Raw genomic sequence first — 25298 nt, 5'->3', positions numbered from 1 at the left:
ATGTGTTGTATTGTAGATATGTTGTGGTAGTGTGTAATAATGTGTTGTATAGTAGATATGTTGTGGTAGAGTAGAGTGTAATAATGTGTTGTATTGTAGATATGTTGTGGTAGTGTGTAATAATGTGTTATATTGTAGGTATGTTGTGGGAGAGTAGTGTGTAATAATGTGTTGTATTGTAGATATGTTGTGGTAGTGTGTAATAATGTGTTGTATTGTAGATATGTTGTGGTAGTGTGTAATAATGTGTTGTATTGTAGATATGTTGTGGTAGTGTAGTGTGTAATAATGTGTTATATTGTAGATATGTTGTGGTAGTGTGTAATAATGTGTTGTATTGTAGATATGTTGTGGTAGTGTGTAATAATGTGTTGTATTGTAGATATGTTGTGGTAGTGTAGTGTGTAATAATGTGTTGTATTGTAGATATGTTGTGGTAGTGTGTAATAATGTGTTGTATTGTAGATATGTTGTGGTAGTGTGTAATAATGTGTTGTATTGTAGATATGTTGTGGGAGAGTAGTAAGTAATAATGTGTTGTATTGTAGATATGTTGTGGCAGAGTGTAATAATGTGTTGTATTGTAGATATGTTGTGGTAGAGTAGTAAGTAATAATGTGTTGTATTGTAGATATGTTGTGGGAGAGTAGAGTGTAATAATGTGTTGTATTGTAGATATGTTGTGGGAGAGTGTAATAATGTGTTGTATTGTAGATATGTTGTGGTAGAGTAGAGTGTAATAATGTGTTGTATTGTAGATATGTTGTGGTAGTGTGTAATAATGTGTTATATTGTAGATATCTTGTGGCAGAGTGTAATAATGTGTTGTATTGTAGATATGTTGTGGTAGTGTGTAATAATGTGTTGTATTGTAGATATGTTGTGGTAGTGTGTAATAATGTGTTGTATTGTAGATATGTTGTGGTAGAGTAGAGTGTAATAATGTGTTGTATTGTAGATATGTTGTGGTAGTGTGTAATAATGTGTTATATTGTAGATATGTTGTGGTAGTGTGTAATAATGTGTTTGTATTGTAGATATGTTGTGGGAGTGTAGTGTGTAATAATGTGTTGTATTGTAGATATGTTGTGGTAGAGTAGAGTGTAATAATGTGTTGTATTGTAGATATGTTGTGGTAGTGTGTAATAATGTGTTATATTGTAGATATGTTGTGGTAGTGTGTAATAATGTGTTGTATTGTAGATATGTTGTGGTAGAGTAGTAAGTAATAATGTGTTGTATTGTAGATATGTTGTGGTAGTGTGTAATAATGTGTTGTATTGTAGATATGTAGTGGTAGAGTAGAGTGTAATAATGTCTTGTATTGTAGATATGTAGTGGTGTAATAATGTGTTGTATTGTAGATATGTTGTGGTAGAGTAGAGTGTAATAATGTGTTGTATTGTAGATATGTTGTGGTAGAGTGTAATAATGTGTTGTATTGTAGATATGTTGTGGTAGTGTGTAATAATGTGTTGTATTGTAGATATGTTGTGGTAGTGTGTAATAATGTGTTGTATTGTAGATATGTTGTGGTAGTGTGTAATAATGTGTTGTATTGTAGATATGTTGTGGTAGTGTGTAATAATGTGTTATATTGTAGATATGTTGTGGTAGTGTGTAATAATGTGTTGTATTTTAGATATGTTGTGGCAGAGTGTAATAATGTGTTGTATTGTAGATATGTTGTGGTAGTGGTGTAATAATGTGTTGTATTGTAGATATGTTGTGGTAGAGTAGTAAGTAATAATGTGTTGTATTGTAGATATGTTGTGGTAGAGTAGAGTGTAATAATGTGTTGTATTGTAGATATGTTGTGGTAGAGTAGAGTGTAATAATGTGTTGTATTGTAGATATGTTGTGGTAGTGTGTAATAATGTGTTGTATTGTAGATATGTTGTGGTAGTGTGTAATAATGTGTTGTATTGTAGATATGTTGTGGTAGTGTAGTGTGTAATAATGTGTTATATTGTAGATATGTTGTGGTGTAATAATGTGTTGTATTGTAGATATGTTGTGGTGTAATAATGTGTTGTATTGTAGATATGTTGTGGTGTAATAATGTGTTGTATTGTAGATATGTTGTGGTGTAATAATGTGTTGTATTGTAGATATGTAGTGGTGTAATAATGTGTTGTATTGTAGATATGTTGTGGTAGAGTAGAGTGTAATAATGTGTTGTATTGTAGATATGTTGTGGGAGAGTAGTAAGTAATAATGTGTTGTATTGTAGATATGTTGTGGTAGTGTGTAATAATGTGTTGTATTGTAGATATGTTGTGGTGTAATAATGTGTTGTATTGTAGATATGTTGTGGTATAATGTGTTGTATTGTAGATATGTTGTGGTAGTGTAGTGTCTAATAATGTGTTATATTGTAGATATGTTGTGGTAGTGTGTAATAATGTGTTGTATTGTAGATATGTTGTGGTAGTGTAGTGTGTAATAATGTGTTATATTGTAGATATGTTGTGGTAGTGTGTAATAATGTGTTGTATTGTAGATATGTTGTGGTAGTGTGTAATAATGTGTTGTATTGTAGATATGTTGTGGTAGTGTAGTGTGTAATAATGTGTTGTATTGTAGATATGTTGTGGTAGTGTAGTGTAATAATGTGTTGTATTGTAGATATGTTGTGGTAGTGTGTAATAATGTGTTGTATTGTAGATATGTTGTGGTAGTGTGTAATAATGTGTTGTATGTGTAGATATGTTGTAGTAGTGTGTAATAATGTGTTGTATTGTAGATATGTTGGTAGTGTGTAATAATGTGTTGTATTGTAGATATGTTGTGGTAGTGTAGTGTAATAATGTGTTATATTGTAGATATGTTGTGGTAGAGAGTGTGTAATAATGTGTTGTATTGTAGATATGTTGTGGTAGTGTGTAATAATGTGTTGTATTGTAGATATGTTGTGGTAGTGTGTAATAATGTGTTGTATTGTAGATATGTTGTGGTAGTGTAGTGTGTAATAATGTGTTATATTGTAGATATGTTGTGGTAGTGTAGTGTGTAATAATGTGTTATATTGTAGATATGTTGTGGTAGTGTGTAATAATGTGTTGTATTGTAGATATGTTGTGGTAGTGTAGTGTGTAATAATGTGTTATATTGTAGATATGTTGTGGTAGTGTGTAATAATGTGTTGTATTGTAGATATGTTGTGGCAGTGTGTAATAATGTGTTGTATTGTAGATATGTTGTGGTAGAGTAGTAAGTAATAATGTGTTGTATTGTAGATATGTTGTGGTAGTGTGTAATAATGTGTTGTATTGTAGATATGTTGTGGTAAGTAGTAAGTAATAATGTGTTGTATTGTAGATATGTTGTGGTAGTGTGTAATAATGTGTTATATTGTAGATATGTTGTGGTAGTGTGTAATAATGTGTTGTATTGTAGATATGTTGTAGTAGTGTGTAATAATGTGTTGTATTGTAGATATGTTGTGGTAGTGTGTAATAATGTGTTATATTGTAGATATCTTGTGGCAGAGTGTAATAATGTGTTGTATTGTAGATATGTTGTGGTAGTGTGTAATAATGTGTTTGTATTGTAGATATGTTGTGGTAGTGTGTAATAATGTGTTGTATTGTAGATATGTTGTGGTAAGAGTGTAATAATGTATTGTATTGTAGATATGTTGTGGTAGTGTGTAATAATGTGTTATATTGTAGATATGTTGTGGTAGTGTGTAATAATGTGTTTGTATTGTAGATATGTTGTGGGAGAGTAGAGTGTAATAATGTGTTGTATTGTAGATATGTTGTGGTAGAGTAGAGTGTAATAATGTGTTGTATTGTAGATATGTTGTGGTAGTGTGTAATAATGTGTTATATTGTAGATATGTTGTGGTAGTGTGTAATAATGTGTTGTATTGTAGATATGTTGTGGTAGAGTAGTAAGTAATAATGTGTTGTATTGTAGATATGTTGTGGTAGTGTGTAATAATGTGTTGTATTGTAGATATGTTGTGGTAGATAGAGTGTAATAATGTCTTGTATTGTAGATATGTTGTGGTGTAATAATGTGTTGTATTGTAGATATGTTGTGGTAGAGTAGAGTGTAATAATGTGTTGTATTGTAGATATGTTGTGGTAGTGTGTAATAATGTGTTATATTGTAGGTATGTTGTGGGAGAGTAGTGTGTAATAATGTGTTGTATTGTAGATATGTTGTGGTAGTGTGTAATAATGTGTTGTATTGTAGATATGTTGTGGTAGTGTGTAATAATGTGTTATATTGTAGATATGTTGTGGTAGTGTGTAATAATGTGTTGTATTTTAGATATGTTGTGGCAGAGTGTAATAATGTGTTGTATTGTAGATATGTTGTGGTAGTGTGTAATAATGTGTTGTATTGTAGATATGTTGTGGTAGAGTAGTAAGTAATAATGTGTTGTATTGTAGATATGTTGTGGTAGAGTAGAGTGTAATAATGTGTTGTATTGTAGATATGTTGTGGTAGAGTAGAGTGTAATAATGTGTTGTATTGTAGATATGTTGTGGTAGTGTGTAATAATGTGTTGTATTGTAGATATGTTGTGGTAGTGTGTAATAATGTGTTTGTATTGTAGATATGTTGTGGTAGTGTAGTGTGTAATAATGTGTTATATTGTAGATATGTTGTGGTAGTGTGTAATAATGTGTTGTATTTTAGATATGTTGTCAGAGTGTAATAATGTGTTGTGTAGATATGTTGTGGTAGTGGTGTAATAATGTGTTGTATTGTAGATATGTTGTGGTAGAGTAGTAAGTAATAATGTGTTGTATTGTAGATATGTTGTGGTAGTGGTGTAATAATGTGTTGTATTGTAGATATGTTGTGGTAGAGTAGAGTGTAATAATGTGTTGTATTGTAGATATGTTGTGGTAGACAGAGTGTAATAATGTGTTGTATTGTAGATATGTTGTGGTAGTGTGTAATAATGTGTTTGTATTGTAGATATGTTGTGGTAGTGTGTAATAATGTGTTGTATTGTAGATATGTTGTGGTAAGTGTGTAATAATGTGTTATATTGTAGATATGTTGTGGTAGTGTAGTGTGTAATAATGTGTTATATTGTAGATATGTTGTGGTAGTGTGTAATAATGTGTTGTATTGTAGATATGTTGTGGTAGTGTAGTGTGTAATAATGTGTTATATTGTAGATATGTTGTGGTAGTGTGTAATAATGTGTTGTATTGTAGATATGTTGTGGTGAGTGTGTAATAATGTGTTGTATTGTAGATATGTTGTGGTAGTGTAGTGTGTAATAATGTGTTGTATTGTAGATATGTTGTGGTAGTGTGTAATAATGTGTTGTATTGTAGATATGTTGTGGTAGTGTGTAATAATGTGTTGTATTGTAGATATGTTGTGGTAGTGTGTAATAATGTGTTATTGTAGATATGTTGTGGTAGTGTAGTGTGTAATAATGTGTTATATTGTAGATATGTTGTGGTAGAGTAGTGTGTAATAATGTGTTGTATTGTAGATATGTTGTGGTAGTGTGTAATAATGTGTTGTATTGTAGATATGTTGTGGTAGTGTGTAATAATGTATTGTATTGTAGATATGTTGTGGTAGTGTAGTGTGTAATAATGTGTTATATTGTAGATATGTTGTGGTAGTGTAGTGTGTAATAATGTGTTATATTGTAGATATGTTGTGGTAGTGTGTAATAATGTGTTGTATTGTAGATATGTTGTGGTAGTGTAGTGTGTAATAATGTGTTATATTGTAGATATGTTGTGGTAGTGTGTAATAATGTGTTGTATTGTAGATATGTTGTGGTAGAGTAAGTAATAATGTGTTGTATTGTAGATATGTTGTGGGAGAGTGTAATAATGTGTTGTGTTGTAGATATGTTGTGGTAGAGTGTAATAATGTGTTGTATTGTAGATATGTTGTGGTAGTGTGTAATAATGTGTTGTATTGTAGATATGTTGTGGGAGAGTAGTAAGTAATAATGTGTTGTATTGTAGATATGTTGTGGTAGTGTGTAATAATGTGTTGTATTGTAGATATGTTGTGGTAGAGTAGTAAGTAATAATGTGTTGTATTGTAGATATGTTGTGGTAGTGTGTAATAATGTGTTATATTGTAGATATGTTGTGGTAGTGTGTAATAATGTGTTGTATTGTAGATATGTTGTGGTAGTGTGTAATAATGTGTTGTACAGATATGTTGTGGTAGTGTGTAATAATGTGTTATATTGTAGATATCTTGTGGCAGAGTGTAATAATGTGTTGTATTGTAGATATGTTGTGGTAGTGTGTAATAATGTGTTGTATTGTAGATATGTTGTGGTAGTGTGTAATAATGTGTTATAGATATGTTGTGGTAGAGTAGAGTGTAATAATGTGTTGTATTGTAGATATGTTGTGGTAGTGTGTAATAATGTGTTATATTGTAGATATGTTGTGGTAGTGTGTAATAATGTACATTATGGAGATATGTTGTAGGAGAAGTAGAGTGTAATAATGTGTTGTATTGTAGATATATTGTGGTAGTGTAGTGTGTAATAATGTATTATATTGTAGATATCTTGTAGTAGTGTAGTGTGTAATAATGTGTTATATTGTAGATATGTTGTGGTAGTGTGTAATAATGTGTTGTATTGTAGATATGTTGTGGTAGTGTAGTGTGTAATAATGTGTTATATTGTAGATATGTTGTGGTAGTGTGTAATAATGTGTTTGTATTGTAGATATGTTGTGGTAGTGTGTAATGTGTTGTATTGTAGATATGTTGTGGTAGTGTAGTGTGTAATAATGTGTTTGTATTGTAGATATGTTGTGGTAGTGTGTAATAATGTGTTGTATTGTAGATATGTTGTGGTAGTGTGTAATAATGTGTTGTATTGTAGATATGTTGTGGTAGTGTGTAATAATGTGTTTTGTATTGTAGATATGTTGTGGTAGTGTGTAATAATGTGTTGTATTGTAGATATGTTTGTGGTAGTGTAGTGTGTAATAATGTGTTATATTGTAGATATGTTGTGGTAGAGTAGTGTGTAATAATGTGTTGTATTGTAGATATGTTGTGGTAGTGTGTAATAATGTGTTGTATTGTAGATATGTTGTGTTAGTGTGTAATAATGTGTTGTATTGTAGATATGTTGTGGTAGTGTAGTGTGTAATAATGTGTTATATTGTAGATATGTTGTGGTAGTGTAGTGTGTAATAATGTGTTATATTGTAGATATGTTGTGGTAGTGTGTAATAATGTGTTGTATTGTAGATATGTTGTGGTAGTGTAGTGTGTAATAATGTGTTATATTGTAGATATGTTGTGGTAGTGTGTAATAATGTGTTGTATTGTAGATATGTTGTGGCAGTGTGTAATAATGTGTTGTATTGTAGATATGTTGTGGTAGAGTAGTAAGTAATAATGTGTTGTATTGTAGATATGTTGTGGTAGTGTGTAATAATGTGTTGTATTGTAGATATGTTGTGGTGGAGTAGTAAGTAATAATGTGTTGTATTGTAGATATGTTGTGGTGTAATAATGTGTTGTATTGTAGATATGTTGTGGTAGAGTGTAATAATGTGTTGTATTGTAGATATGTTGTGGTAGAGTAGTAAGTAATAATGTGTTGTATTGTAGATATGTTGTGGTAGTGTGTAATAATGTGTTGTATTGTAGATATGTTGTGGTAGAGTAGTAAGTAATAATGTGTTGTATTGTAGATATGTTGTGGTGTAATGTGTTGTATTGTAGATATGTAGTGGTGTAATAATGTGTTGTATTGTAGATATGTTGTGGTAGTGTGTAATAATGTGTTGTATTGTAGATATGTTGTGGTGTAATAATGTGTTGTATTGTAGATATCTTGTGGCAGAGTGTAATAATGTGTTGTATTGTAGATATGTTGTGGTAGTGTGTAATAATGTGTTGTATTGTAGATATGTTGTGGTAGTGTGTAATAATGTGTTGTATTGTAGATATGTTGTGGTAGTAGAGTGTAATAATGTGTTGTATTGTAGATATGTTGTGGTAGTGTGTAATAATGTGTTATATTGTAGATATGTTGTGGTAGTGTGCAATAATGTGTTGTATTGTAGATATGTTGTGGTAGAGTAGAGTGTAATAATGTGTTGTATTGTAGATATGTTGTGGTAGAGTAGAGTGTAATAATGTGTTGTATTGTAGATATGTTGTGGTAGTGTGTAATAATGTGTTATATTGTAGATATGTTGTGGTAGTGTGCAATAATGTGTTGTATTGTAGATATGTTGTGGTAGTGTGTAATAATGTGTTGTATTGTAGATATGTTGTGGTAGAGTAGAGTGTAATAATGTCTTGTATTGTAGATATGTAGTGGTGTAATAATGTGTTGTATTGTAGATATGTTGTGGTAGAGTAGAGTGTAATAATGTCTTGTATTGTAGATATGTAGTGGTGTAATAATGTGTTGTATTGTAGATATGTTGTGGTAGAGTAGAGTGTAATAATGTCTTGTATTGTAGATATGTTGTGGGAGAGTAGAGTGTAATAATGTGTTGTATTGTAGATATGTAGTGGTGTAATAATGTGTTCTATTGTAGATATGTTGTGGTAGTGTGTAATAATGTGTTGTATTGTAGATATGTTGTGGTAGTGTGTAATAATGTGTTATATTGTAGATATGTTGTGGTAGTGTGTAATAATGTGTTATATTGTAGATATGTTGTGGTAGTGTGTAATAATGTGTTGTATTTTAGATATGTTGTGGCAGAGTGTAATAATGTGTTGTATTGTAGATATGTTGTGGTAGTGCGTAATAATGTGTTGTATTTTAGATATGTTGTGGCAGAGTGTAATAATGTGTTGTATTGTAGATATGTTGTGGTAGAGTAGAGTGTAATAATGTGTTGTATTGTAGATATGTTGTGGTAGTGTGTAATAATGTGTTGTATTGTAGATATGTTGTGGTAGTGTGTAATAATGTGTTGTATTGTAGATATGTTGTGGTAGTGTAGTGTGTAATAATGTGTTATATTGTAGATATGTTGTGGTAGTGTAGTGTGTAATAATGTGTTATATTGTAGATATGTTGTGGTAGTGTGTAATAATGTGTTGTATTGTAGATATGTTGTGGTAGTGTAGTGTGTAATAATGTGTTATATTGTAGATATGTTGTGGTAGTGTGTAATAATGTGTTGTATTGTAGATATGTTGTGGTAGTGTGTAATAATGTGTTGTATTGTAGATATGTTGTTGTAGTGTGTAATAATGTGTTGTATTGTAGATATGTTGTGGTAGTGTGTAATAATGTGTTGTATTGTAGATATGTTGTGGTAGTGTGTAATAATGTGTTGTATTGTAGATATGTTGTGGTAGTGTGTAATAATGTGTTGTATTGTAGATATGTTGTGGTAGTGTGTAATAATGTGTTGTATTGTAGATATGTTGTGGTAGTGTAGTGTGTAATAATGTGTTATATTGTAGATATGTTGTGGTAGTGTAGTGTGTAATAATGTGTTATATTGTAGATATGTTGTGGTAGTGTGTAATAATGTGTTGTATTGTAGATATGTTGTGGTAGTGTGTAATAATGTGTTGTATTGTAGATATGTTGTGGTAGTGTAGTGTGTAATAATGTGTTATATTGTAGATATGTTGTGGTAGTGTAGTGTGTAATAATGTGTTATATTGTAGATATGTTGTGGTAGTGTGTAATAATGTGTTGTATTGTAGATATGTTGTGGTAGTGTGTAATAATGTGTTATATTGTAGATATGTTGTGGTAGTGTGTAATAATGTGTTGTATTGTAGATATGTTGTGGTAGAGTAGTAAGTAATAATGTGTTATATTGTAGATATGTTGTGGTAGTGTGTAATAATGTGTTGTATTGTAGATATGTTGTGGTAGAGTGTAATAATGTGTTGTATTGTAGATATGTTGTGGTAGTGTGTAATAATGTGTTGTATTGTAGATATGTTGTGGTAGAGTAGTAAGTAATAATGTGTTGTATTGTAGATATGTTGTGGTAGTGTGTAATAATGTGTTGTATTGTAGATATGTTGTGGTAGTGTGTAATAATGTGTTGTATTGTAGATATGTTGTGGTAGAGTAGTAAGTAATAATGTGTTGTATTGTAGATATGTTGTGGTAGTGTGTAATAATGTGTTATATTGTAGATATGTTGTGGTAGTGTGTAATAATGTGTTGTATTGTAGATATGTTGTGGTAGTGTGTAATAATGTGTTGTATTGTAGATATGTTGTGGTAGTGTGTGTAATAATGTGTTATATTGTAGATATGTTGTGGGAGAGTGTAATAATGTGTTGTATTGTAGATATGTTGTGGTAGTGTGTAATAATGTGTTGTATTGTAGATATGTTGTGGTAGTGTGTAATAATGTGTTGTATTGTAGATATGTTGTGGTAGAGTAGAGTGTAATAATGTGTTGTATTGTAGATATGTTGTGGTAGTGTGTAATAATGTGTTGTATTGTAGATATGTTGTGGTAGTGTGTAATAATGTGTTGTATTGTAGATATGTTGTGGTAGAGTAGAGTGTAATAATGTGTTGTATTGTAGATATGTTGTGGTAGAGTAGAGAGTAATAATGTGTTGTATTGTAGATATGTTGTGGTAGTGTGTAATAATGTGTTATATTGTAGATATGTTGTGGTAGTGTGTAATAATGTGTTGTATTGTAGATATATGTTGTGGTAGAGTAGTAAGTAATAATGTGTTGTATTGTAGATATGTTGTGGTAGTAAATAATGTGTTGTATTGTAGATATGTTGTGGTAGAGTAGAGTGTAATAATGTGTTGTATTGTAGATATGTTGTGGTAGTGTGTAATAATGTGTTGTATTGTAGATATGTTGTGGGAGAGTAGTAAGTAATAATGTGTTGTATTGTAGATATGTTGTGGCAGAGTGTAATAATGTGTTGTATTGTAGATATGTTGTGGGAGAGTAGTAAGTAATAATGTGTTGTATTGTAGATATGTTGTGGGAGAGTAGTATGTAATAATGTGTTGTATTGTAGATATGTTGTGGGAGAGTAGTAAGTAATAATGTGTTGTATTGTAGATATGTTGTGGTAGTGTGTAATAATGTGTTGTATTTTAGATATGTTGTGGGAGAGTAGTAAGTAATAATGTGTTGTATTGTATGCAGGGCTGCAGGATAGCATAGCGGTTAGAGCGATGGACTAGTAACCGGAAGGTTGCAAGATCAAAGTTCAAGTTCTGCCCCTGAACAGGCACTTAACCCACTGTTAGTACCTCCCTGTTTCAGTCTGTTTTCATTCAAAAGGCATCTTTGTTGCAGGTGCATGAATAAGATGAGAACAGAGAAGAAACCCGCACACTGCTCTTGACAGTGTCACTGTTCCTTTATAAGCTTTGCATATTGGCCTATCAGTTTGGGTTGGAGTCAAGGGAAATAAGTAAGTGTTACCAAATATAACTGTGCATTTTATAAATATAAGTGTGTAAATAAAATGTATTAAACACATTTGTAAAACCAAAATGACTCATCAAGCAAGTTTTCATTGGGTACAGAGCAAGAAAAATTGAAAATGAGGTGGTGCTTCCGTTTGGTGCCTAATATACACTTCAATGGTTTGAAAGCTATGTGGGCTGGTGCAGCTGCTTTGTGAGGGAATGACCGCACGCAAATTGTTTCAGCTGGGATGTCCATAATGAGGATGTTAGGCCTGTAAGGCCCCTCAGCATAAATGGAACTGACGAGCTTTAGCTCCAGGACAACGCTGTGCAGGACAATAAGTCCCTAGTTAAACCACAGTCCCAGACACAAAGAGACAGGAAATCCAGTCAGCCTGTCCTGTGGTCTCTGAACTGAACAGAGTCCACAACCCTTATCTGAACCATAATTTATTCTTGGGCTCATATTTAATTGACAGCATTAGCAGATGATACATCGTTGGTGTGGATTTTGACTAAACAGAGCCAACGGTCTTGCACTTCATTTTGTGCAGCCTACGCTGTAGCATTGGCATGCAGCTTCACTGGACAAAATAAAACTTTATTAGACCATTTTGAATTACATTTCCATTCCTTGACATGTCTTCGTAAAAATTATTTTTAAACCTTAAGTTACTCAGACAGTTACTGAGACATAAATCTCTCTCAACTCGAGTGTAAAAAACAAACTCATTTTAGATTGTACATTTAGATGATAACCATACATTTCTTGTCATTGTCTTACAGCCAGAGCGAGCCACGTATACAAACTGCTTAAGTTGGCTGGAGAGACGGCCGATGGGAGAGGCTGAAATGAATACGCTCTTAAATCAAACAAAAACTATCTGGAAATCTGCACTGGGATTGTAACCAGGCAACCCAAAATGGGGAAAACTAAACAGATAAGAGGAACAGAGAGAGAAGGCTGAGACAGGGAGCAGAGTGACAGCACAGACCATCTGACCATACCATCTGTAGAGAGAGGAGAGGAGAGGAGAGGAGAGGAGAGGAGAGGAGAGGAGAGGAGAGGACAGGAGAGGAGAGGAGAGGAGAGGAGAGGGAGAGGAGAGGAGAGGAGAGGAGAGGAGAGGAGAGAGGAGAGGAGAGGAGAGGAGAGGAGAGGAGAGGAGAGGAGGAGAGGAGAGGAGAGGAGAGGAGAGGAGAGGAGAGGAGAGGAGAGGAGAGGAGAGGAGGATCAGGCTCATCCTGACATCTCACATTCTTATCTCTTCTGGTCGTCTTCCCCCTCTTTCTCCCTCTCCTCTTTCTCCCTCCCCCTCTACCCCACTCATTCAATTTCCCAGAACTTATCTCTCATCTCTCCCAGCCTTTTCTGGGTCTGCTGTCCACATGGAAACACACAGGAAGAGAGGATGGATCACGGCCAGTAACGCTGGACTATGATGACATAGTGTTCCTGGACCTCCAGGAGTATACGACCCCCTGCAGCCAGCTTGGTCATTGGTAAATGCTGTATAACGTGTATTAAAAGAACAGAAACCGCAGCTCTAAACTAATCCTGTTTCATAGCCATATATCCTGCAAATGAAAACAAACACCACTTCCACCAAATGTTGATCAAATGCATATGTAACCATCACACATGAACAAAGCTGTCGTCAGTGTGTGTGTGTGTGTGTGTGTGTGTGTGTGTGTGTGTGTGTGTGTGTGTGTGTGTGTGTGTGTGTGTGTGTGTGTGTGTGTGTGTGTGTGTGTGTGTGTGTGTGTGTGTGTGTGTGTGTGTGTGTGTGTGTGTGTGTGTGTGTGTGTGTGTGTGTGTGTGTGTGTGTGCGTGCGTCCAGTTTAACAGTGCTCAAGTCAACAGGTGCTTCTCAGTCACTGCTCCACTGCCCTCTGATCTCCAGTAAAACGTTTGTCCAGAAAGAGAGTGGTTTCCATGGTTTCCATGGTTTCCAGGTGTTTGATGCCAATCCATTTGCTCCGTTCCGGCCATTATTGTGAGCCGTCCTCCCCTCAGCAGCCTCCACTGACGAGCACACACACACACACACACACACACCATAAAGGGGCATCATTCACTCACTCAGACACAGTACAAGTCAACAGTCCAACACACCTCTCTTCTCCAATAGTGTGTTTTAAAGGGACAATTAGCAGTATAAATTAATGATGTGTAGCAATTCATTCTTAACTTATAAATGCCTCATGAGCTTAGTTTAATTGTTGTACCCCATCAGAACGCAAAATAGAAGCTTGTTTTACTCCAATGTAAACAAAGTAAATGTAAACAAACACTGTACAGCCTCAAAACATGGTCAAAACTATAATATTGATATCATGAATGGTCAGTCCATGCATCCATAGCTCTGTCTATGAATTTGAGAGTGGTTACATTTCTCCTGTCTCATCCCTCATGTTTTTACTGAGACGGTGACACCGAGTGAGCTTTGTTATTGTTTCAACTGCTGATTGATCATTCAACAGAAAACAGAATCACAACAATGTCTGTAAAACAGCCCAAACACCGGCATACCACACATCTCTCAAACACACAGCCCAGACATTAACATACCACACATCTCTCAAACACACAGCCCAGACATTAACATACCACACATCTCTCAAACACACAGCCCAGACATTAACATACCACACATCTCTCAAACACACAGCCCAGACAGCAGCATACCACACATCTCTCAAACACACAGCCCAGATAGCGGCATACCACACATCTCTCAAACACACAGCCCAGACAGCAGCATACCACACATCTCTCAAACACACAGCCCAGACACTGGCATACCACACATCTCTCAAACACACAGCCCAGACATTAACATAACACACATCTCTCAGACACACAGCCCAGACATTAACATACCACACATCTCTCAAACACACAGCCCAGACATTAACATACCACACATCTCTCAAACACACAGCCCAGACATTAACATACCACTCATCTCTCAAACACACAGCCCAGACATTAACATACCACTCATCTCTCAAACACACAGCCCAGACATTAACATACCACACATCTCTCAAACACACAGCCCAGACAGCGGCATACCACACATCTCTCAAACACACAGCCCAGACATTAACATACCACACATCTCTCAAACACACAGCCCAGATAGCGGCATACCACACATCTCTCAAACACACAGCCCAGACAGCAGCATACCACACATCTCTCAAACACACAGCCCAGACACCGGCATACCACACATCTCTCAGACACACAGCCCAGACATTAACATACCACACATCTCTCAGACACACAGCCCAGACAGCGGCATACCACACATCTCTCAAACACACAGCCCAGACAGCGGCATACCACACATCTCTCAAACACACAGCCCAGACATTAACATACCACACATCTCTCAAACACACAGCCCAGACATTAACATACCACACATCTCTCAAACACACAGCCCAGACATTAACATACCACACATCTCTCAAACACACAGCCCAGACATTAACATACCACACATCTCTCAAACACACAGCACTAAACAACTGCATACCACACATCTCTCAAACACACAGCACTAAACAACTGCATACCACACATCTATCAAACACACAGCATTAAACAACTGCATACCAAACATCTCTCAAACACACAGCCCAGACAGCGGCATACCACACATCTCTCAAACACACAGCCCAGACAGTGGCATACCACACATCTCTCAGACACACAGCCCAGACAGCGGCATACCACACATCTCTCAAACACAGCCCAGACATTAACATACCACACATCTCTCAGACACACAGCCCAGACAGCGGCATACCACACATCTCTCAGACACACAGCCCAGACAGCGGCATACCACACATCTCTCAGACACACAGCCCAGACATTAACATACCACACATCTCTCAAACACACAGCACTAAACAACTGTAAACCACACATCTCTCAAACACACAGCACTAAACAACTGCATACCACACATCTCTCAAACACACAGCACTAAACAACTGCATACCACACATCTCTCAAACACACAGCACTAAACAACTGCATACCACACATCTCTCAAACACACAGCACAAACAACTAAACAACTGCATACCACACATCTCTCAAACACACAGCACTAAACAACTGCATACCACATATCTCAAACACACAGCACTAAACAACTGCATACCACACATCTCAAACACACAGCACTAAACAACTGCATACCACACATCTCTCAACACACAGCACTAAACAACTGCATACCACACATCTCTCAAACACACAGCCCACATAAACAACTGCATACCACACATCTCTCAAACACACAGCCCAGACAGCGGCATACCACACATCTCTCAAACACACAGCCCAGACATTAACATACCACACATCTCTCAGACACACAGCCCAGACAGCGGCATACCACACATCTCTCAAACACACAGCCCAGACATTAACATACCACACATCTCTCAAACACACAGCCCAGACATTAACATACCACACATCTCTCAAACACACAGCCCAGACATTAACATACCACACATCTCTCAAACACACAGCCCAGACAGCGGCATACCACACATCTCTCAAACACACAGCCCAGACATTAACATACCACACATCTCTCAGACACACAGCCCAGACAGCGGCATACCACACATCTCTCAAACACACAGCCCAGACATTAACATACCACACATCTCTCAGACACACAGCCCAGACATTAACATACCACACATCTGTCAAACACACAGCCCAGACAGCGGCATACCACACATCTCTCAAACACACAGCACTAAACAACTGCATACCACACATCTCTCAAACACACAGCACTAAACAACTGCATACCACACATCTATCAAACACACAGCATTAAACAACTGCATACCAAACATCTCTCAAACACACAGCACTAAACAACTGCATACCACACATCTCTCAAACACACAGCACTAAACAACTGCATACCACATATCTCTCAAACACACAGCACTAAACAACTGCATACCACACATCTCAAACACACAGCACTAAACAACTGCATACCACATCTCTCAAACACACAGCACTAAACAACTGCATACCACATCTCTCAAACACACAGCACTAAACAACTGCATACCACATCTCTCAAACACACAGCACTAAACAACTGCATACCACACATCTCTCAAACACAGCAGCACTAAACAACTGCATACCCCACATCTCTCAAACACACAGCACTAAACAACTGCATACCACACATCTCTCAAACACACAGCACTAAACAACTGCATACCACACATCTCTCAAACACACAGCCCAGACAGCGGCATACCACACCTCTCAAACACACAGCCCAGACATTAACATACCACACATCTCTCAAACACACAGCCCAGACATTAACATACCACACATCTCTCAAACACACAGCCCAGACAGCGGCATACCACACATCTCTCAAACACACAGCCCAGACAGCGGCATACCACACCTCTCAAACACACAGCCCAGACATTAACATACCACACATCTCTCAAACACACAGCACAGCATTAACATACCACACATCTCTCAAACACACAGCCCAGACATTAACATACCACACATCTGTCAAACACACAGCCCAGACATTAACATACCACACATCTGTCAAACACACAGCCCAGACATTAACATACCAAACATCTCTCAAACACACAGCCCAGACAGCGGCATACCACACATCTCTCAAACACACAGCCCAGACAGCGGCATACCACACATCTCTCAAACACACAGCCCAGACATCAGACACATACCACACATCTCTCAAACACACAGCCCAGACAGCGGCATACCACACATCTCTCAAACACACAGCCCAGACATTAACATACCACACATCTCAAACACAAACAGCCCAGACAGCGGCATACCACACATCTCTCAAACACACAGCCCAGACAGTGGCATACCACACCACATCTCTCAAACACACAGCCCAGACAGCGGCATACCACACATCTCTCAAACACACAGCCCAGACAGCGGCATACCACACATCTCTCAAACACACAGCCCAGACATTAACATACCACACATCTCTCAAACACACAGCCCAGACAGCGGCATACCACACATCTCTCAAACACACAGCCCAGACATTAACATACCACACATCTCAAACACACAGCCCAGACATTAACATACCACACATCTCTCAAACACACAGCCCAGACATTAACATACCACACATCTCTCAAACACACAGCCCAGACAGCGGCATACCACACATCTCTCAAACACAACAGCCCAGACACCGGCATACCACAGATCTCTCAGACACACAGCCCAGACAGCGCAAACCACACATCTCTCAAACACACAGCCCAGACATTAACATACCACACATCTCTCAAACACACAGCCCAGACATTAACATACCACACATCTCTCAAACACACAGCCCAGACATTAACTATACCACACATCTCTCAAACACACAGCCCAGATATTAACATACCACACATCTCTCAAACACACAGCCCAGACATTAACATACCACACATCTCTCAAACACACAGCCCAGACAGCGGCATACCACACATCTCTCAAACACACAGCCCAGACATTAACATACCACACATCTCTCAAACACACAGCCCAGACACCGGCATACCACACATCTCTCAGACACACAGCCCAGACATTAACATACCACACATCTCTCAGACACACAGCCCAGACAGCGGCATACCACACATCTCTCAAACACACAGCACTAAACAACTGCATACCACACGTATCTCAAACACACAGCACTAAACAACTGCATACCACACCTCTCAAACACACAGCACTAAACAACTGCATACCACACATATCTCAAACACACAGCACTAAACAACTGCATACCACACCTCTCAAACACACAGCACTAAACAACTGCATACCACACATCTCTCAAACACACATCACTAAACAACTGCATACCACACATCTCAAACACACAGCACTAAACAACTGCATACCACATCTCTCAAACACACAGCACTAAACAACTGCATACCACATGTCTCAAACACACAGCACTAAACAACTGCATACCACATCTCTCAAACACACAGCACTAAACAACTGCATACCACACATCTCTCAAACACACAGCACTAAACAACTGCCTACCACACATCTCTCAAACACACAGCACTAAACAACTGCATACCACATCTCTCAAACACACAGCACTAAACAACTGCATACCACACGTCTCAAACACACAGCACTAAACAACTGCATACCACACCTCTCAAACACACAGCACTAAACAACTGCATACCACACATATCTCAAACACACAGCACTAAACAACTGCATACCACACCTCTCAAACACACAGCACTAAACAACTGCATACCACACCTCTCAAACACACATCACTAAACAACTGCATACCACACATCTCAAACACACAGCACTAAACAACTGCATACCACATCTCTCAAACACACAGCACTAAACAACTGCATACCACATCTCTCAAACACACAGCACTAAACAACTGCATACCACATCTCTCAAACACACAGCACTAAACAACTGCATACCACACATCTCTCAAACACACAGAACTAAACAACTGCCTACCCCATCTCTCAAACACACAGCACTAAACAACTGCATACCACACATCTCTCAAACACACAGCACTAAACAACTGCATACCACACATCTCTCAAACACACAGCCCAGACAGCGGCATACCACACATCTCTCAAACACAGACAGCGGCATACCACACATCTCACACAGCACTCAAACACACAGCCCAGACATTATCATACCATACACATCTCTCAAACACACAGCCCAGACATTAACATACCACACATCTGTCAAACACACAGCCCAGACAGCGGCATACCACACATCTCTCAAACACACAGCCCAGACAGCGGCATACCACACATCTCTCAAACACACAGCCCAGACATTAACATACCACACATCTGTCAAACACACAGCCCAGACAGCGGCATACCACACATCTCTCAAACACACAGCCCAGACAGTGGCATACCACACATCTCTCAGACACACAGCCCAGACAGCGGCATACCACACATCTCTCAAACACAGCCCAGACATTAACATACCACACATCTCTCAAACACACAGCCCAGACAGCGGCATACCACACATCTCTCAAACACACAGCCCAGACATTAACATACCACACATCTCAAACACACAGCCCGGACACCGGCATACCACACATCTCTCAAACACACAGCCCAGACAGCGGCAAACCACACATCTCTCAAACACACAGCCCAGACATTAACATACCACACATCTCTCAAACACACAGCCCAGACATTAACATACCACACATCTCTCAAACACACAGCCCAGACATTATCATACCACACATCTCTCAAACACACAGCCCAGACATTAACATACCACACATCTCTCAAACACACAGCCCAGACATTATCATACCACACATCTCTCAAACACACAGCCCAGACATTAACATACCACACATCTCTCAAACACACAGCCCAGACATTAACATACCACACATCTCTCAAACACACAGCCCAGACATTAACATACCACACATCTCTCAAACACACAGCCCAGACATTAACATACCACACATCTCTCAAACACACAGCCCGGACACCGGCATACCACACATCTCTCAAACACACACACATCCACACATCTCTCAAACACACAGCCCAGACAGCGGCAAACCACACATCTCTCAAACACACAGCCCAGACATTAACATAAACACACACATCTCCAAACTCTCACACACAGCCCAGACATTAACATACCACACATCTCTCAAACACACAGCCCAGACATTATCATACCACACATCTCTCAAACACACAGCCCAGACATTAACATACCACACATCTCTCAAACACACAGCCCAGACATTATCATACCACACATCTCTCAAACACACAGCCCAGACATTAACATACCACACATCTCTCAAACACACAGCCCAGACATTAACATACCACACATCTCTCAAACACACAGCCCAGACATTAACATACCACACATCTCTCAAACACACAGCCCAGACATTAACATACCACACATTTCTCAAACACACAGCCCAGACATTAACATACCACACATCTCTCAAACACACAGCCCAGACATTAACATACCACACATCTCTCAAACACACAGCCCAGACATTAACATACCACACATTTCTCAAACACACAGCCCAGATATTAACATACCACACATCTCTCAAACACACAGCCCAGACATTAACATACCACACATCTCTCAAACACACAGCCCAGACAGCGGCATACCACACATCTCTCAAACACACAGCCCAGACAGCGGCATACCACACATCTCTCAGACACACAGCCCAGACATTAACATACCACACATCTCTCAAACACACAGCCCAGACACCGGCATACCACACATCTCTCAGACACACAGCCCAGACATTAACATACCACACATCTCTCAGACACACGGCCCAGACAGAGGCATACCACACATCTCTCAAACACACAGCACTAAACAACTGCATACCACACCTCTCAAACACACAGCACTAAACAACTGCATACCACACATATCTCAAACACACAGCACTAAACAACTGCATACCACACCTCTCAAACACACAGCACTAAACAACTGCATACCACACATCTCTCAAACACACATCACTAAACAACTGCATACCACACCTCTCAAACACACAGCACTAAACAACTGCATACCACATCTCTCAAACACACAGCACTAAACAACTGCATACCACATCTCTCAAACACACAGCCCAGACATTAACATACCACACATCTCTCAAACACACAGCCCAGACAGCGGCATACCACATCTCTCAAACACACAGCACTAAACAACAGCATACCACACATCTCTCAAACACACAGCACTAAACAACTGCATACCACATCTCTCAAACACACAGCACTAAACAACAGCATACCACACATCTCTCAAACACACAGCACTAAACAACTGCATACCACACATCTCAAACACACAGCACTAAACAACTACATACCACATCTCTCAAACACACGCACTAAACAACTGCATACCACATCTCTCAAACACACAGCACTAAACAACTGCATACCACATCTCTCAAACACACAGCCCAGACATTATCATACCACACATCTCTCAAACACACAGCCCAGACATTAACATACCACACATCTCAAACACACAGCCCGGACACCGGCATACCACAGATCTCTCAGACACACAGCCCAGACAGCGGCATACCACACATCTCTCAAACACACAGCCCAGACAGCGGCAAACCACACATCTCTCAAACACACAGCCCAGACATTAACATACCACACATCTCTCAAACACACGGCCCAGACATTAACATACCACACATCTCTCAAACACACAGCCCAGACATTAACATACCACACATTTCTCAAACACACAGCCCAGATATTAACATACCACACATCTCTCAAACACACAGCCCAGACATTAACATACCACACATCTCTCAAACACACAGCCCAGACAGCGGCATACCACACATCTCTCAGACACACAGCCCAGACAGCGGCATACCACACATCTCTCAGACACACAGCCCAGACAGCGGCATACCACACATCTCTCAGACACACAGCCCAGACAGTGGCATACCACACATCTCTCAAACACACAGCCCAGACAGCGGCATACCACACATCTCTCAAACACACAGCCCAGACAGCGGCATACCACACATCTCTCAAATACACAGCCCAGACAGCGGCATACCACACATCTCTCAAACACACAGCCCAGACAGCGGCATACCACACATCTCTCAAACACACAGCCCAGACAGCGGCATACCACACATCTCTCAGACACACAGCCCAGACAGCGGCATACCACACATCTCTCAAACACACAGCCCAGACATTAACATACCACACATCTCTCAAACACACAGCCCAGACAGCGGCATACCACACATCTCTCAAATACACAGCCCAGACAGCGGCATGCCACACATCTCTCAGACACACAGCCCAGACATTAACATACCACACATCTCTCAAACACACAGCCCAGACAGCGGCATACCACACATCTCTCAAACACACAGCCCAGACATTAACATACCACACATCTCTCAAACACACAGCCCAGACATTAACATACCACACATCTCTCAAACACACAGCCCAGACAGCGGCATACCACACATCTCTCAAACACACAGCCCAGACATTAACATACCACACATCTCTCAAACACACAGCCCAGACAGCGGCATACCACACATCTCTCAAACACACAGCCCAGACATTAACATACCACACATCTCTCAAACACACAGCCCAGACAGCGGCATACCACACATCTCTCAAACACACAGCCCAGACATTAACATACCACACATCTCTCAAACACACAGCCCAGACAGCGGCATACCACACATCTCTCAAATACACAGCCCAGACAGCGGCATGCCACACATCTCTCAAACACACAGCCCAGACATTAACATACCACACATCTCTCAGACACACAGCCCAGACAGCGGCATACCACACATCTCTCAAACACACAGCCCAGACATTAACATACCACACATCTCTCAAACACACAGCCCAGACAGCGGCATACCACACATCTCTCAAACACACAGCCCAGACAGCGGCATACCACACATCTCTCAAACACACAGCCCAGACATTAACATACCACACATCTCTCAGACACACAGCCCAGACAGCGGCATACCACACATCTCTCAAACACACAGCCCAGACATTAACATACCACACATCTCTCAGACACACAGCCCAGACAGCGGCATACCACACATCTCTCAAACACACAGCACTAAACAACTGCATACCACACCTCTCAAACACACAGCACTAAACAACTGCATACCACACATATCTCAAACACACAGCACTAAACAACTGCATACCACACCATCTCTCAAACAACACACAGCACCACACATAAACAACTGCATAAACCACACATCTCTCAAACACACAGCACTAAACAACTGCATACCACACATCTCTCAAACACACAGCACTAAACAACTGCATACCACATCTCTCAAACACACAGCACTAAACAACTGCATACCACATCTCTCAAACACACAGCCCAGACATTAACATACCACACATCTCTCAAACACACAGCCCAGACAGCGGCATACCACATCTCTCAAACACACAGCACTAAACAACAGCATACCACATCTCTCAAACACACAGCACTAAACAACTGCATACCACATCTCTCAAACACACAGCACTAAACAACTGCATACCACACATCTCTCAAACACACAGCACTAAACAACTGCATACCACACATCTCAAACACACAGCACAAACAACTACATACCACATCTCTCAAACACACGCACTAAACAACTGCATACCACATCTCTCAAACACACAGCACTAAACAACTGCATACCACATCTCTCAAACACACAGCCCAGACATTATCATACCACACATCTCTCAAACACACAGCCCAGACATTAACATACCACACATCTCTCAAACACACAGCCCAGACAGCGGCATACCACACATCTCTCAAACACACAGCCCAGACATTAACATACCACACATCTCTCAAACACACAGCCCAGACATTAACATACCACACATCTCTCAAACACACAGCCCAGACATTAACATACCACACATCTCTCAAACACACAGCCCAGACAGCGGCATACCACACATCTCCACACATCTCTCAACACACAGCCCAGACATTAACATACCACACATCTCTCAAACACACAGCCCAGACATTAACATACCACACATCTCTCAAACACACAGCCCAGACAGCGGCATGCCACACATCTCTCAAACACACAGCCCAGACATTAACATACCACACATCTCTCAGACACACAGCCCAGACAGCGGCATACCACACATCTCTCAAACACACGGCCCAGACATTAACATACCACACATCTCTCAGACACACAGCCCAGACAGCGGCATACCACACATCTCTCAAACACACAGCACTAAACAACTGCATACCACACCTCTCAAACACACAGCACTAAACAACTGCATACCACACATATCTCAAACACACAGCACTAAACAACTGCATACCACACCTCTCAAACACACAGCACTAAACAACTGCATACCACACATCTCTCAAACACACATCACTAAACAACTGCATACCACACCTCTCAAACACACAGCACTAAACAACTGCATACCACATCTCTCAAACACACAGCACTAAACAACTGCATACCACATCTCTCAAACACACAGCCCAGACATTAACATACCACACATCTCTCAAACACACAGCCCAGACAGCGGCATACCACATCTCTCAAACACACAGCACTAAACAACAGCATACCACACATCTCTCAAACACACAGCACTAAACAACTGCATACCACATCTCTCAAACACACAGCACTAAACAACTGCATACCACACATCTCTCAAACACACAGCACTAAACAACTGCATACCACACATCTCAAACACACAGCACTAAACAACTACATACCACATCTCTCAAACACACGCACTAAACAACTGCATACCACATCTCTCAAACACACAGCACTAAACAACTGCATACCACATCTCTCAAACACACAGCCCAGACATTATCATACCACACATCTCTCAAACACACAGCCCAGACATTAACATACCACACATCTCTCAAACACACAGCCCAGACAGCGGCATACCACACATCTCTCAAACACACAGCCCAGACATTAACATACCACACATCTCTCAAACACACAGCCCAGACATTAACATACCACACATCTCTCAAACACACAGCACTAAACAACTGCATGCACCACAATAAGAGCCAAGGTTTTTTCTTACTTTCCTCTCTCGCTGTG

General features: G+C 39.2%; 1 protein-coding gene across 3 annotated transcripts in view; it reads right to left on the bottom strand.

Annotated features, from left to right (window-relative positions):
* LOC118376212 (zinc finger protein 385A-like) overlaps window positions 1–25298 on the bottom strand; it is a 219607-nt gene that overhangs the window by 75115 nt on the left and 119194 nt on the right. The window contains exon 1 of one of the 3 annotated variants that reach the window (XM_052484935.1): window positions 25282–25298. This exon is cut by the window's right edge and continues 192 nt beyond it. The exons of the other annotated variants lie outside the window; for them this stretch is intronic. Within the exon in view, the coding sequence (XP_052340895.1) occupies window positions 25282–25298 (17 nt within the window). The remainder of the gene's footprint in view (window positions 1–25281) is intronic. 3 annotated transcript variants of the gene reach the window in all.

The sequence above is a fragment of the Oncorhynchus keta genome, chromosome 28 (genome assembly GCF_023373465.1).
Source record: "Oncorhynchus keta strain PuntledgeMale-10-30-2019 chromosome 28, Oket_V2, whole genome shotgun sequence".
In the NCBI taxonomy this organism is placed as follows: Eukaryota; Metazoa; Chordata; class Actinopteri; order Salmoniformes; family Salmonidae; genus Oncorhynchus; species Oncorhynchus keta.
The sequence above is the reverse complement of the archived record's forward strand: the minus strand, read 5'-3'. Positions and strand labels throughout refer to the sequence as shown.